Consider the following 16986-nt stretch of genomic DNA (forward strand, 5'->3'; position numbering starts at 1 on the left):
ACTTTTCGCAAAGTTCTCTAATCAAGAGTTTTGGAATTTAGAGTCAAATTTCCCGAGACACACTATTAGTGTTGTGGAAATTCTTGAGTACTCTGTCAAATTATCCAAAACCGTTGGGAATTTGTTGGCACCGTAGTCACCGACGGAAAATTCGCCAAATTCTAGGTCTTACAGACCTACTATCATAGTCCATTCGGAACTCCCCACAAATTTCAAAAACCCTTTCGACTTTGACCCAGCAAGGGATGGCCCTTGACTGGGAAGTAAGCGAGAGAAAGAACCTTTGGAATTCCAAGTGAGAGACCAAATTCTTTAGGAAACCTCACTCTGGGAACGGCTTAATACGCTTCGTAAAGCGTGGAAAGCTAAAATCCAATATAGTTAGGACCTCTGAGATTCTTACCAGAATCGGTCCTGCATTTCACAAACTAGACCTACTCCGCGAACTCAGTAACGTACAACTTCCCCTTCGCGTCTCGAACTTGAAACAGTATCCTTCCATTAGGACTTTCGTAATCCCTCTCGACGAGATCAAGATTTACGAGATCCTTGCCTTCGTATTAGAACCGTAGTGACCCTCTACCGAGAGGTCAAGCGGATGAAGCAACGCCATCGCCCGTTAGTTAAGGTTCGTTGGGATACCAACCGAGAGCCCGATTTCACTTAGGAGTGCGAGAACCAATCGATTAGGAAGTTCACATAACGACTTGATCATTTGTACATACTTACTTGCTTAAATTCTAATTTCGGGACAAAATTCCTTCTAACGGGGGGATGATGTGACAACCCGAAATTCCCATTTTGTACAAACAATATCAATTCAATAGAAGTTATAACAGTCACAGTTAATCTTTAGACTTTTTCGTTTAAGTTTGAATACGTCAGGGTTTACACTTCAGGAAATATCAGGAGAGTGGATGCACTAGGGTTTAGTGCAACTCTATTATTCCATCACTCTATTATATTAGAGATCATTTCGGGAATAAAAATATTTTCTGCCAAAAATATCTCAGGACTATAAATAAATTTCTGAACCAAATTCATTCATTATTCGCATTTCCAACTAGAGAAAAGCCACTTTCTCTCTCACGGATCTTCGGGTTTTTATACCAAAACGTGTGTAACTCTTTCTAGTAGTGTTAGAAAGCTTTAAATGTGTTCATAACATAGATTACATAGCTAAATCATTGGATTTAGGAGTTTACTCCCCAAGGTGTTCTTGGGCGGTAAACTCCCGAAACCAAGCCTAGATTGTCCCCCGTGATATACTACTGCCTTGGACTGGTATAGGAGTGTATTAGGGACATAAAATCAAGCAAGAATCACCCAAGTTTGGGAGTTCACGGCCCAAGAGTATCTTAGGCCGTAAACTCCAAACTGCATGCTCAAAATGGTGCTTTTAAGGCACCTAAGGCCTTAGACTTTTACCTAGACTTGTTCCCATTAAATCAAGGGCCTTAAACACATAAAAATCACCTTGCAAACTGATTTTACGTCCATGACATGGTTCATGGGCCGTAAACTCATTAAAGGGGCACCAAAGTGTGTCAAGAGTCTTCATATGTTTGGATTAAAAGCCTAGAACTTATACCACTTATGCATGAGACTTGAAAACAACAAGAACACCATTCCAAGGGAGTTTATAATCGTAAAATCCAAAGGAAATGGCCTTAGGGCCGTAAACTCCTCTAAGGAGTGTTTCTAGGCCTTAAACCCTTCCAAGAATTTAGCCACCAAGTTGGAATAATTCTAGGAATCATTTGGAACTTCAAAACACACAATACCCCCATGGTTGGGAGTTTACGGCCGTAAAATCAAGAGTTTACAACCGTAAACTCCAAGTGTGATGATATATGGAGAGTAAACTCATATATAGGGTCCTTTGGAACCCTAAACCCAAGTACCTTGTCCCCCAATAGCTTAAATGAAATCCTTAGGGCTTAAAGCACTTATATAAAGTCTTTATTATGCTCTAGGATGTCTTAACATTATCAATTAGTAATTTAAATCTAATTGAGTGCATATATGTGTGATTATATGTTCATTAGGATCGTAGTGTGTGTACGAGTCCTCACTTGACACCTAACAATCCTACACCGTCCAGTTCGTCTAAACTACCAACTACAGGTGAGTTCATACCCCTAATCAATGTTTTAAATGCTTTAAAAGGGGGGGGGGGGGGGGAAATACAAGTAGAAACAAACATGTTATTAAATCATTGATATGTATTTTATAACTGTGTTTGTCATTTAACAGATTTCACATACTACAAAATGTGATACATGAAATGGTTTTAAATCTTAAAAATACTTTGTTATCAAATGATTTACTTTTGAAATGTTTATTAAAATGACATCAACTCATTGTTAATTATTGTTCAAAACCCATAAGATGTCTTACAAAACCATTTTACATTCTTGAACTAAACTATGCATATACACTTATATTCTTATATATGTATTGATGTTATAGTTTACATATTTCATTTATTTTCTCACACCCTTGAGTAGTAAGAGTGTATAAACCTACTTGAACAACTAATTACCTTTCAGTAAATTATCATGGGGATAATTTGAAGATATCAAACATTATTCCTATTACAAGGAATCACACAAGAGTCAGTTCATTCATGAGTCTATACTAGTACATTACCTGATACGTGATTACATATACATATGCTTACCTGATGCATGAATATGTTTACATATACTTACCTGTTACATGAACACACTTACATGAATACCATACAGGAACACTTTTACATAGGTGCATTATTCTGTATTCACTTACCTGGATACTTGTACTTAGAACTACGAGGATGATTTATTAGTACTTTCTGTGTAAATTATCTTTCCTATCCCGGTTCAATGGGATATCTCGGCGGGACTTACCATTCCGAACCCCACTGATTAGCACCACTGGTCGATGACCATCTATGGAGGTCTAAGGTTACTACTTATACTTGGTAGATCGATAACCGGGGCTAACCCCTCCACCCACCTACTGCTGCTACAGAGGACAAGTTGACAATCTTCGATTGTTCATAAGGTTATACCTTTCGCTTATTGCGATGTTGTGTTGCTCCTAGTACCCAGCGATGACACTTACATTAATACTTTTTCTGGACAATCTTCGGATGTTCATTAGGTTACATATTTCGCTTAATGCGATGTTGTGTTAGTCCTAGTACCCAGTGACAACACTTCTAGTAGTACATTTTCCGGTTTACTTTATTTTGTGATACTTTCACATAAACGATGAGTTAGACTAAGTACTTTAGTACTAAACAGTTAAAGGAAAAACTATCATTTTACTTACAAAACATTCGGGTCTTGGTAGAAGACTACATCTCAAACTGATAGAAAATAAGGGATTTTCTGGGACTTTTCATACTTATATCAACATTTTCATTTAAAGGTTTGCATGACTTTTAAAACAACTTTTCAAAGCAAGACAATGACACTTAAATACTTATGAATTCACCAGCTTTAAAGCTGATACTCTCTTTCAAAATAACTTGTATTCTCAGGTCAACAATAGACCGGTACGATTGCCAGGTTTTGAGAAGACGGAGCAGACAAGTCTCGTCTTTTATTTTGATTGTATATTTTTGGTGTCTTACTACAATGAAAGAACACACATGTATTAAAACTCTATTTATAATGCAATGGATGATGTCGTTACTTGTTTATTATATTACACTGTTGTGATACTGTACATGACGTCCTCCACCCCTGAACGTTTCCGCCGTTCGTGGTTTTGGGGTGTGACACCTGGCAAGGATCTCGAAGGGTCCGATGTATCTTGGGTTCAGTTTCCCACGCTTTCCGAAGCGTATTAATCATTTCCAGGGTGAGACTTTTATCAGGACTCGATCTCCAACCTGGAATTCCAAGGGTTTCCGTCTTTTATCCGCGTAACTCTTTTGTCTGTCCCTTGATGCTTTCAGACGTTCCCGGATCTCAACAATCTTCTCCGTAGTTTCCCTTATGATTTCTGGCCCAGTGAGCGTATTGTCTGTTGCTTGCCCTTTTGCTAGTTGTGTGTCCCCCACTTCGGCCCAACATAGAGGTGACCTGTATTTACGGACGTAGAGGGATTCGAACGGGGTAGCCTTGATACTAGTGTGGTAGCTATTGTTGTACGAGAACTCGACCAAGGGTAGATGGGTGTCCCATGCTTTGCCAAAATTGATTACGCAAGATCTCAACATATCCTCTAGGGTTTGTATGTTTCTCTCACTCTGGCCATCAGTTTGTGGGTGATAAACAGTACTCATGTCTAGTCTTGTTCCTAGAGATTTTTGTAGCGACTGCCAGAATCTTGAGGTGAATCTACTATCTCGGTCCGAGATAATGGATATGGGCACACCATGCAGTCGTACAATCTCTCTGAGGTATGTTCTAGTTAGTTTCTCCAATTTATCCGTTTCTTCGATTGGTAGGAAGTGCGCTGATTTAGTTAACATGTCGACGATTACCTAGATGGTGTCGAGTCCGCTTGCCATCTTGGGTAATTTGGTTATGAAATCCATGGTTATCCGTTCCCACTTCCATTCGGGTATTTCTGGTTGTTGCAACAATCCTGAGGGCTTTTAGTATTCTACCTTGACTTTGGCGCACGTCGGGCATTTGCTCACGTAGGTAGCAATTTCGGCTTTCATGTTCAGCCACCAGTACAGTTTCTTGAGGTCGAGATACATCTTATCGGAGCCGAGATGTATGGAGTATCGTGTCTTATGGGCTTCGTTCATGACGACTTCTCTGAATCCGCCAAACTTTGGTGTCCAGATCCGATCCATGAAGAAACGAACTCCATCATTCTTGACTTCAAGCTTCTTATCCATTCCTCTTAAGGCTTCCCCTGCCACATTTTCAGATTTTAAGGCTTCTATTTGGGCTTCCTTGATTTACGTGGACAGGTGTGAATGGATTGTCATGGTTAGAGACTTCACTCTGCGGCCCGAGTATTCCTTCTGGCTGAGTGCATCAGCCACCATGTTATACTTTCCGGGATGATATCGAATTTCGCATTCGTAATAATTTAGTAGTTCTACCCACCGTCTTTGTCTCATGTTGAGTTCTTTCTGGTTGAGGATATGTTGGAGGCTTTTATGATCGGTGAAGATTATACATTTTGTGTCGTAGAGATAGTGCCTCCATATCTTTAGAGCGAAAACGACTGCTCCTAGCTCGAGATCGTGCGTTGTGTAGTTTACTTCGTGCGTCTTTAGTTGTCTTGAGGCATAGGCGATGACCTTCCCTCGTTGCATCAGAACACACCCAAGTCCTTGGTTTGACGCATCACAATAGACCACGAAGTCCTCCGTTCCTTCTGGTAAGGTTAGAATGGGCGCACTACATAAGGCTCGCTTTAGTGTTTGAAACGCGATCTCTTGTTTTTCTCCCCAGTCGAAGGTCACACTCTTCTGAGTTAAGGTGGTAAGTGGCTTCGCAATCTTCGAAAAGTTTTGTATAAACCTTCGGTAATACCCGGCGAGTCCCAAAAATTGTCGGATTTCTGTTGGGGTTCTCGGAGTCGTCCAATTCTCTATTACTTTGATCTTAGAAGGATCCACGTGTATCCCTTCTTCGCTTACTACGTGACCTAGGAAATCTACTTCCCGAATCCAAAATTCGCACTTTGAAAATTTTGCGTATAGTTTTCTGCCCTTAATGTTTCCAAGACTTGGCAGAGGTGTTGGCTGTGTTCTTCCTTGCTTCTTGAATAGATGAGTATATCATCTATGAACACAATCACAAATTTATCCAGGAAGGGATGACATACCCGGTTCATCAATTCCATGAACACTGCTGGTGCATTTGTCAATCCAAAGGGCATCACTACAAACTCGTAGTGACCATAGCGTGTTCGGAATGCCGTTTTGGGGATGTCTCCTTCCAGCACTCGCAGTTGGTGATAACCAGATCTTAGATCGATCTTTGAGAAGTAGCTCGCTCCCTGTAGTTGGTCGAACAGATCGTCTATGCGCGGTAGGGGATATCGGTTCTTGATCGTGAGTTTGTTCAGCTCCCGGTAATCGATGCACATGCGAAAAGATCCGTCCTTCTTCACGAATAGGACCGGTGCTCCCCATGGTCAGAAGCTCGGTCTGATGAAGCCCTTGCTCAGCAGCTCGTTTAATGACTGGACAGTTCCTGCATCTCGGTTGGGGCTAAATGGTAAGGCGACTTTGCTACTGGAGTAGCTCCGGGGATTAAGTCGATTCTGAACTCGACTTGGGGTTTTGGTGGGATTCCTGGAAGAGCTTCTGGGAAAATGTATGGGAAGTTGCAGACTTCCGGAATGTCTTTAATGTTCTTCGGTTCTTGTTTCTGGTCTACTACGTGAGCTAGAAAGGCATGATACTCCTTGCGAAGATATCTTCGTGCTTTAACGCAGGAGATGATTTGTAAATTCGTACTAGGTTTGTCACCATAAATGACAAGAGTTTCGCCGTTTGGCAGATTGAGGCGAACGACCCTTTCGTGACAAAGCATATTGGCATGGTGAAGACTTAACCAGTCCATAACGATGATGACATCAAAACTTCTTATCGAAATGGGCATAAGGTAGATTTGAAATAAGTGCTCGTTTAAATTTAATGTGCACCCAACGTACATATCGCTTGCGCTTTCCGTTTTACCGTTTGTCATTTCTACAGTGAATATTTTATTGAGTGGTTGGGGTTTTTGATTAAGTAGGTGTTTGAATTTATGACTCACAAAACTTCTCTCCGCACCGCAGTCAAAGAGTATGTATGCATAAATGTTGTCGAGGAGAAACGTACCCGTAACCACCGTGGGGTCAGCTATTGCTTCATTTTGACCTATCGCTAACACTCTCCCAACACCGCCAACATTCTTTTCCTTGGGGCAATCCCTCTTGAAGTGCCCAGTTTCTCCACACCCATAACATGCCTGGCTTATCCCAGTACCAGGAACTTGAGTGACTGGTCGCGCCGGTGCCTTCCAGAAACAGGCAGTGTGCCATTTCCTGTCGTAGTTTTTACAGTGCATTTCGCGGCAATTACCGTGGTGATGGTAGTTGCATTTGCTGCACTTGGGCAGGTTCCCACCATATTGTTTTGTTGGCGCAGGGGTAGCAGGAGTTGTAGTGGGAGCAGTAGCGGCATGAACCACCACCATTTGTTTCTTTGAAGGTTCTTGCGAAGTTTGCCCCTTTCTGTTGTTCCAGAATTTCTTCTTGCTGTTGTTGTTGGCATTGTTATAGTTGTTGTTCCCTTTGGTTGGTTTAGCGACGATAGCCGTGACTCCTTGACAGACACCATGATCAACGAGAGATTGCGCCAGTTCCTTGGCGCTGTCGAAGGTCATGGGTTTGGAGGCTAACACACTCCCTCGAAGTTGGGGTGATAGTCCCTAGATGTACCTCTCCACCTTTTGGCTTTCCAGGATCAACATCCCTAGGCAAAGTATTATCAAGTCACTGAATCTGTTGGTATATCCTGCGATGTCCAAGCCTACCATCGTAAGGCCTCACAGTTCCTGTTCGAGCTTCTGAATCTCGCCTCTTGGGCAGTACTCTCGTAGGAGCGTTTGTTTCAAGTTTTCCCAACCCATGGAGTTCGCCACCAATAGGGTTAGTGCCTTGACGTGGCCATTCCACCACGTTAGGGCTCGTTCGGAGAAAGTAAAAGCAGCAAATTTTACTTTGCTTTCTTCAGGGAAAGCGCAAATTTCGAATACAACTTCCGTTTTTTTCTATCCATTGGGATAGAGCCATCACTCCCCCAGTCCCATAAAAGGGAATAGGCTTTCCGTTGGTGAAGTCCTTGTAAGTACATACCCCGGAACGGCCTTGGCTTTGGCCATTTGTAAAGCTGTTTATTCCTCCTCCTGACCCATTGTTGCTCATTTTAGCCATCGCTGTGGTTACAGCGGCTGTTACAACAGTTTGGAACATAGCTACATCCATAGTTGGAAGGGGCGGTGGAGGTGGTGTTCGAGCTGAGTTTCTGCGTGCTGATCTACGAGGAGGCATGTTCTGGTAGAGAAATAATAATGAACACTGTAAGTTTCTAATGATTTGATAATCGTGTACTAGAGGGTTAGTTGTATCTTGTAATGTGTTTTGACTTTAGTTCAAAGTAGATATAACAATTTAGATAATCCCATAAGTTTCGAGAGGTATGTAAAGAAGTACTTCATATTTTATATATATGTCACACATACGGTGCGTTACATCATGCTTCGTGTTTAGGAAAACTTGACCTATCTAGAGGTCTCCGATTACAAGTTCAAAGGAAATAAGAAAAACTTTATCCGAGGTCCTATTCTATATCAAAATTGTTGGAGTTGAGCAAGTTCTACTTGCGGCGTGTTGTGCGTTTGGAGCTAGACTCGACATCCGACTGCTTGACTCCCATTAGGCGCCTTTCTAGAATTGCTTGTTGTTCCTTCATCTCTCTTATTTCTGCCAGTGCTGTCACCATTTGGTTCTGAAGCGTCCCTGTGTGGAGTTGGGTACTTTCATGTAGTCCGTCCAGACGACGGATGTCTGCGGCGTTACCCTGTGTAGCAGCATTGACCTCACGGATTCTGGCCGCTTGCTTGTCTGACTGGTAGGTCTGGGTGGCTATTTGGCCCACAAGGACGGGAAGCGCTCGATCGGCTGAGCCTCCCCCACTGACATTGTAAAACTCCCGACACATGCCGAAGGGAGGGCGTACACCTTGTTGACGGCTCCAATAGTAGAGGTGGCTTCCCCAAATGGGAATGGGAGGTTGGTAACCTATTCAGAATTCGGGAGGACGGGGAGCGGGAGGGTTGATTACTTCTGGCTCGGAGTCTGTTCCATCGGTAGCTTCTTCTTCCTCCTCGACCTCCTCGTCAACTTCGAATTCCTCTCCGACTTCAACTTCGAATTCTTCTTTGACTTCCTCTTCGATTTCCTCCGGGTCTTCTTCCGGGTCTTCTTCTATCCATCCGCCGTTGCTTTGGTTTGGGTAGTAGGGATCTCCCGGTAAATGGAATCCGGCCATTTGTCTGTACTAGGATAGAGGTATGAGAATTTTATAAGAAAAGAAATTTCTATTTAGCGGCATCCTAAGTTTAACTACATCTTCTGGTGTGCAAGTTTTTCATTGTCCTATTATTTTATAACAATACTCCTATAGTATTTCAAATCTGCGAGTCTAAAATTTTTATCTGGTAACTTTTTGACTTGTTGTCCACTATGACCATTCCTCGACGTACATTGGTCAAATCCAGGATAAATATAGTTGATCAGGCTATATTTATTCTCGATTTGATTACATACCTCGAGGCCCAATCGTAGTGTCGCAACTTGCCTTAATACTTTTTAGAAAACTTTGTTATGATACGAGACTGATACATGCGAGTAAAAATGTATATTTTTAAAAGAAAATATATTGTTTATGAAAACGTTTTGTCAGAGGGTTTTTGGTCCCCTTTGCATTTATAGTTTGTATATCTTATGTGGTTCGATATACTTAGTTCACTATAAACAATGCTCTGATATCAATCTGTCACACCCCCAAACCAGAATGGCGGAAACATTCGGGGGTGGATGACTTCACGTAGTACCATAACAATTGAATATTGTAAAGAAAGTAACACAACCATCATATATATAATAAAAACATACATTGTTGCGTTATACATGTTTCCAAAAGAATATTACAATATGATGATGTAAAATGTTTAATAATAAACATCCTTAGTGTTCCTTCTTCAAAAGCTGGTAGTTACCTGTATTACTGATTCCCTGAGAAATACAAGTGGTTTCGAAAAAGTGTCAACAATAAAGTTGGTGAGTTCATACGTGTTTTGTATTGAAAAGTATGTCTTTTTGGTAGAAAATCGATGAACGTGGTTTTCAGAAAATCCAATAATTTCCATATATAGTTTGAAAAGTTCCCAAAGTTGGAGGGCGTTAGTATCTTTCGTAATTGAATCATAAAGATAAGTTTGTACTCATAATAATGTAAATACTGAATGCATGTATAAATCTTGTAAATCAAGCTTGTTTTTATACTTTCGTGTGAGTCTTATAACCATACTATTGACACAGACTGCCTGTAACAACATTCTTCAGGTGTTGTAGTGTTATGACATTTGTCACCCCAGACCTACCGGTCTAACTGTAGCTAACAGTTTAGGTGCGGGGTTGTCAACCCCGTATAGATCTATACACAAGTATCACGCTCTCCCTCCAAGAGATTATGGCTTATAATACAGGACTTGAAATGCATACATAAGAGTACGTTGAAGTTTGAATATCTCACATTACTTAGTATAAATAGATTTACGATAAGAAGGTCTTTGTTTCACTTTAGATGAAAGTATTTCGTTTTTCATGATGTCTACGTAAGAATGTATGAATAACTCGCAAACTATACCCATTATGGTTTTTCAGAAAGTATGTTCCATTTGGTGAAAACAACTTGGTGATATACAAACTTTATACGTAAAGATAGTTGTTGCATTTAAGTTTATATAAAACGATACGTTTTCTTGTATTATACTTGGATTCCCCCCCCCCCCCCCCTAAAATATGAAAAGACTTGTAAAGTAGGGGTATAAACTCACTTGTTTGGTTTGAAGAGAGTGGGACTAGAGTCGAGCAGAACTTCAACCGCGGAAAGCTGCATCTTCGAGCTTTCCCCCGGGATCTCGGTAGCGTAGAACCTTCGTCGGGGGCTCGGGTGCGGAAATCGAGGGTGTCGAGACGGCCTCGGGTGCTTGAAAGTGTGTGAGAGTAAGTAAGTGTTTGAGAAATGTGTGCTAAAATCCGGAGCTTATGCCTTCTATTTATAGGGCTGAAAAATGCGAGTACGCTGGGCGTACGCGTTACGCTGGGCGTAACTTTGCGTCATGGCTTACGACTCGAGTCTAGCTAGGCGTAGAGTTGCAGCCGATGGGACTCGACCCTGCACCTGAGTACGCTGGGCGTACTCCTACATTACGCTGGGCGTAATCCTGGCTTCCATCTTCTAAATTCCGTAACTTTTGCGTACGGGCTCCGTTTTTCGCGTTCTTTATATCCTGGCGTAGGTGAGATTATGCTCTACAACTTCATTTAGACTCCGTTGGCTAGTTTTGACTTTACTTTTAATGTTATGTTTTTAATAGGCCGGGACTGCTAAAGTCCGTTAAAAATTCATAGTTTCTTTATCCGACGTTGATTTTCGTTTGTCTTTTTATCATCTTACTCCTATTGTGGAGACCTTCAACTTTCGTTTAGGTTGCGTTAGCTAAATATCGCTCGATCTTCAATTCGAGTTTTTAGCCCTCTACTACTGTTACGAAACTTAGAAAATTCGTAACTTCTTCATACGAGGTCCAATTTGAGCGATCTTTTTATGTACGTTTACAGTTTAACGAACTCTACAACTTTTGTTTTGATACTTAAGGCTAAAATGCATTTTATTGTAATTTCACTTTTTACGTTAAATAGTGTTTTACCGGGTGTGTCGTAAATATTTGAGTGGTTATAGTTTCTTCAATATAACCCGGTTTCGAATGTTCTTTATGTTTTTGGAAACCTTTGCACGATATCTAACATTTGATGCATCCCAATTTAGATATTTGAACACTTTATTTTTGAGGTTAATTTCGTTGATTCTAAATAGTTTTCGTTGTATTTGACTTTTGAGTGTTACATTGCTTTTGGAAAAATATAGGGTTATCACAATATGTATGGTATGCAGTATTTTAGGAAACTCATTAAGCTTTGTGCTTATGGTTTTTAGTTTATGTTTCAGGTACTTCCGGATAAAAAAGAAAGAGCTCAGGATGATCGCATCACACACATACCATGATTTCCGCCTTATTTGACTATGATGTATTTGGGATGATTGTTTGACATACTCTAATTTTCCTCTATGGTTTCATAAACATGTTTGATTGATGATTTTTATTATGAAAACGAAATTTTTAGTCTTAAATTTTGGGACATTACACATAAAATATAACCATATCTAGTTCACATATAGCACAGTATATATATATATATATATATATATATATATATATATATATATATATATATATATCAACATATAATCCATACAATAAGCATATAGTTCACATAAGACTTCCAACAAATATTTAATACTTTTATTAATAGTTGTATAAAATCATGTTCATGAAAATGACTATGCACTTACTTGATACAATGGGTGACTGATGACTTCGGAAAAGCTTTGCTTCGCACTTAAAAGAGACATATACGTAGAAATCTCTAAGCCTTAGTCTAGTTTTATAATCCTGCCGACTGTTTAGTGATAGTCTAGATTTGTCAATAATCCTAGTGTCTACATCAATATCTATCAAATAAGGAATAACCATATAGGGTCATATCGGAGGTAAGGTCTGTTTGGTATATAAAGTATAATGTTTGGAAATTTCACTTTAAACACCTCACTAAATCTAGCCTATACATTACTCAAATAAGTAGATCAATTAGTATAATGACTTGGAATCACTGATAAATCTTAAATATAGGTTCATAATAACCGCTATGAATATAATTAAAAATTACACTTAAATAAAATAAGCATAACTTAACTTACAGAGTAATCTAGTGAAAATAGGGGATTATGCGAGCAGAACTTTGATCATGGAGCTTCTATTCACCGGTTAACTGACACCGCTGGGCTTCACTGAAGGGGTTGGGAACTTGAGAGCAAAAAGGGCTAGGTGTTAGAAAGAGTTCCAAAGAGATCGGAGTGAGAGGTATGAAAAAATGAGGCAGGAAACGAACCAATATTTAGGCCGGGAAGGATGCGTGACGTACACCATGTCCCCTGCGCGCCGCATAAATTGTAGGCTCAGAGGACATGGCCTATTTCTGAACTGACATGTGTCACAATCCTATGACTTCCCTGATGCGCGTCGCGCATGTTGTCTATATGCGCGACTGCAAACGGGAATTTTGTTTTATTAGAAAATTCTTAACTTGCTTATACAAGCTCCGTTTTCAAAGTGTTTTATATTCACTAGTAGCTATCGACGATGTCTACAACTTTCATTTAGACTCCGTCGGCTAATTTTGATTTTATTTTTAAAATTATATTTTTAACATACTTAGACTGTTATAGTCCGTTAAGAATTCATAACTCTCTCGTCGGAAGTCTGCTGTCGACCGTCTTTATATTGTCGGGTTCCTATTAATGAGATATTCGATTCTAGTTTAGATTGTTTCGGCTAACAATCAACCGATCTAATAGTTGATATCAGTGTTGTACACTGTCGCGCTTAAATTTTGACAAACCATAACTTCCTCTCACGAATTCAGATTTAGGCGATTTTATGACTATTATGACTTTTGTTTAGATTACTTAGGCTAATAAGCAACCTATCTTCAATTTGCTATGATACACTGTCTGATCGTGAAACTTCGGATGTCTAAATCTTCTGCATACGAAGTCGGATTTAAGTGTGCTTTATGTGTATGAGATTCATATTGCAACTGCTACAGTTTTCGTTAAGATTATTTGTCCTAAATAATTTTTTATCAAGATTGTCATTTCGTCGCTTATCGAAAAATTACTAAAATGGCTTTATAATTTGTAGTTTGCAAAGCGCACAACTAATGATAATCCTAATCGAGGGTTTATATTATAATTATTATCTATAATATTTTAAATGTCTAGCTTGAAGATACGGGTGTTACATGACGTGTCTCAGGTAAAGAATAATAGATGATGCTTAGAGAATTTCGAGAGATTTGAAGATTTCAATACATAAATCAATGTAATAGATTGGGCTATTTAGTTTATGCTTTTTCTTATGATTTGATATACGAGTTGACATCTCATAAGCTTTTGAAATAACAAATGTTTTGAAAAAAGTGTTTTAGTAAATTGAGAACTTTCACAATAAATAAAGAGTTTTGTTTTAAAATTTTAATTAAATTGGTTTTAAAAAATAACAAAAAATAAGGGATGTCACATTCCTTTGGTGTCTCGTCTCTCGGGAAAGAGATTGACAAACATTACTTGAAGCCCACTAACTTGCCTACAAATTGGTCTAAGAATCAATCTATTTATTTGGCATTTAGAACTCGGATGCCTCACAACTGGACCAACCTCAATTTTAGGGGTTGAAATTTCCTTCCAAACTTCTCCCTTTATGCAATGCATTTGACGAGACAGGAACAATCTGTTTTGTAATTGTTCATCTATTAAGGAGGTGGAGGCACTATTCTTCAATTGGAGGAAGGACTTACCTCTTTCAAATAAGTCTAATGCGATGGAAGTAATTGTATGGATGACTAATGATCACAAAAGGGAAGCATATGCATTTGGGTAACAAAGGATAAACTTAGCATTTTGCTAGTTCGAGCAAAGTATTGACGTTAAAAAGAAGAAGAAGAAAGACTTGAGGTGATAAGTTGCTCGAAGAATATAGAAAATAATCAGTTTACGTATTCCATTTGGGTAACAAAGGATAAACTATTATAAAGTAGACTCAAATGTAGGAACTTTTTGAAAGAAATCCTCAAAATCTCTTATGATTTTGAAGAAATATACTTTGAAAATTATGCCCAAATCATTTAAGTAATACTAGTTTATTTTCCCCAGTGATGTAATTAAGATTTAGCAATTCCAAACTTATAACAAACTAATTATTTATTAAACTTTAGACATATTACATAAGCTACACGTATGTTTTAATTTTTGTTGCTTTATATAATAATGCTTATATTTTTAATATGTGTTCATTAATATATCATGTAAGAATTGTGAGTTCGGGTGTGAAGATATCCTCGTCGTCATTATTCAACTACGCACCAGCATCTCCGATTCATTTGGAGAGCTCTTTCGTCCCAAATCAGATTTCGATCATCGTCAAGAAAACGCTACTGTAATCTGAAAAAACCCTCAAGATTTTCTTGGCTACTAATCTTCTACCCTCGATCCCTGCTCCGATTCGTAACACCTGACGCAATTCGATCGATCTTTTCAAGAAAATATAGGCTTCCCAATTCCCATCAGTCGAATTGTCATGGAATGTACATAGCGTGGCTTTCAGTTTCTTTCAGGCATATCATCGAACATTTGGTGTGCTTTCGGACAGAGTAAATTGTTAGATCGTGACTAAATTGGAGTAATGTCGCTCCCGTTAATGAAGCTTGGGACGCTTGCACTAAGAACCCTAAGCAAACCCATTGCCAGTAGACTTAAAAAAGAAGCTGCCATTAACCCCAAATTTCGAACCTCCATTATCGGCATTGCTCAGGTACTGTTACTACAAGAATCGGCATTTCTTCACATTTGTAGTTGATTTATAAATGTTTCCATATTATTAGTATTTGATTTTAACTGTTTTGTTCTTGTTTATGATTATGATCGACGATTAAACAACCAAATTTTGTTTCTTTTAATCTTTTATTGGTTGATAAATAAAAGAATGTTAGTTTATGAAAAGAAATTTTAATTTTAATTATATGATATAATAATAGGCAAATCATAGGCTCACAACAACGTTACAAAGGAGAATATATGGACATGCAACGGATGTTGAGATTAGACCTTTGAATGAAGAAAGAGCTGTTCAAGTAGCTGGGGACCTTATTGGAGAGCTTTTTGTTTTCACGGTATTCAAATATTTATTCCTCCTAAATTATACTTATCATATAATATATATATATTTTTAAATTATTTTAATGTCGTTTTAGATTTTGAATATTTAATTAGGTTGCTTGTGGTGCCTTGATTTTTGAGGTGCAAAGAAGTGCTAGATCAGAAGCTAAAAGAGAAGAAATTCGTAAGCAAGAAATAGAGGTAACGATTTAAATCTTTAATATTTTGAGCAAATATGATGTAATACGAATGATTAATTACATGACTTCTTGCTTTTTTGTGTAACAATCACAACCAAAAAATTTACTTTTATTTTTTTGGTTGATAGATTATGAGGCAACGAGATGAAGATATAGCAAAACAAATGGAGTTTCTTATGAAGAAGCTCGAAGAACTTGAAAAAGCCATTAAAGGAAAAACATTGACTAGTAGTCAAACCAACTATGTCAAGTGAAGGAAATCATTCTCTTGATTTTTGTTTTTCTAAGTTCTAACCATTGATTTGGCTACAAAATAATTAAATTATATTTGATTCTTGATTGATGTGTATTCGACAAAACTCTTTACATCTTATAAAAAAAAGGTTGTTTTGATAACACAAATATAGACCAAGAACAATTTACACGACGATTTGTACTAGTTTTGTTTTTGGAACAGATAATGTAGCTCATTTTTGCATTCTTTCTTGATTGATTATCTTAAATAATAGTATTATGTAGGTGGAACGGAAATCTCTTCATTGCATTATTAATATGCTCATGGTATAATCTTGGAAGAAAGAAGCACAAGATGCTTATTCTCTTCAATAGTTGTTATACTCTTGAAAAAGTCGGATATATTCTGATCGATCATGTTATATACTTTTTTCTTACGTGGGTTTTATTTATATAAAAAGGGGTAAAAGATGTTTTTGTGTCTTGTGGATCTCATTTACTTTAAAAAGTGAAATCCCAAATCGAGGATAGAGAATGGTCAATACCTTAGTATTCTTATCCTGTAGGTTTTTTATCAGCTCATTTTTTTTTTTAAAATGTTGGGTTAAATAATTTAAATAACTATTTGAGAAAATGAGAAATAAAAGTAAAAAAATAAATGAAAACAAATTGGTAAAAAAGTTTTTTGTTTAACATTGAAAAGCTTGTTTTCCTCAATTTCATTATTAAGTCACTGAAAGTTGGAAACAATAAGTTTATTAGTTAAAAATGTTTGACAAAAATAATAATATGCATTTCAAATGTGTAAATTTACATTAAAGCTAGAAACCATAAGCTTAAGAACTCCTTAAAATAGTTGAAGTAGCTTCTTGATTACAAGTTTTTGTTCTAAATTGAAAATTTTAAATTCGTACTTCTATTTTTTTTTAATTCGAGTTTAAAAAGAAAAAAAAACCCCCCCCTAAGGTTGCCTAACAA

At 38.1% G+C, this 16986-nt stretch overlaps 1 protein-coding gene across 1 annotated transcript; it reads left to right on the forward strand.

The window, feature by feature from the left end:
* The first annotated feature begins 14060 nt into the window (after positions 1 to 14060).
* On the forward strand, positions 14061 to 16254 carry LOC111884656 (OPA3-like protein). Its single transcript, XM_023880956.3, has 5 exons — positions 14061 to 14374; positions 14730 to 15230; positions 15454 to 15588; positions 15689 to 15775; positions 15903 to 16254. Exons 2-5 carry the CDS (start codon positions 15102 to 15104, stop codon positions 16026 to 16028), a joined length of 477 nt encoding a protein of 158 aa, XP_023736724.1. The 5' UTR covers positions 14061 to 14374; positions 14730 to 15101; the 3' UTR covers positions 16029 to 16254.
* The last annotated feature ends 732 nt before the right edge of the window (positions 16255 to 16986 follow it).

The sequence above is a fragment of the Lactuca sativa genome, chromosome 7 (assembly GCF_002870075.4).
Source record: "Lactuca sativa cultivar Salinas chromosome 7, Lsat_Salinas_v11, whole genome shotgun sequence".
NCBI classification, from domain to species: Eukaryota; Viridiplantae; Streptophyta; class Magnoliopsida; order Asterales; family Asteraceae; genus Lactuca; species Lactuca sativa.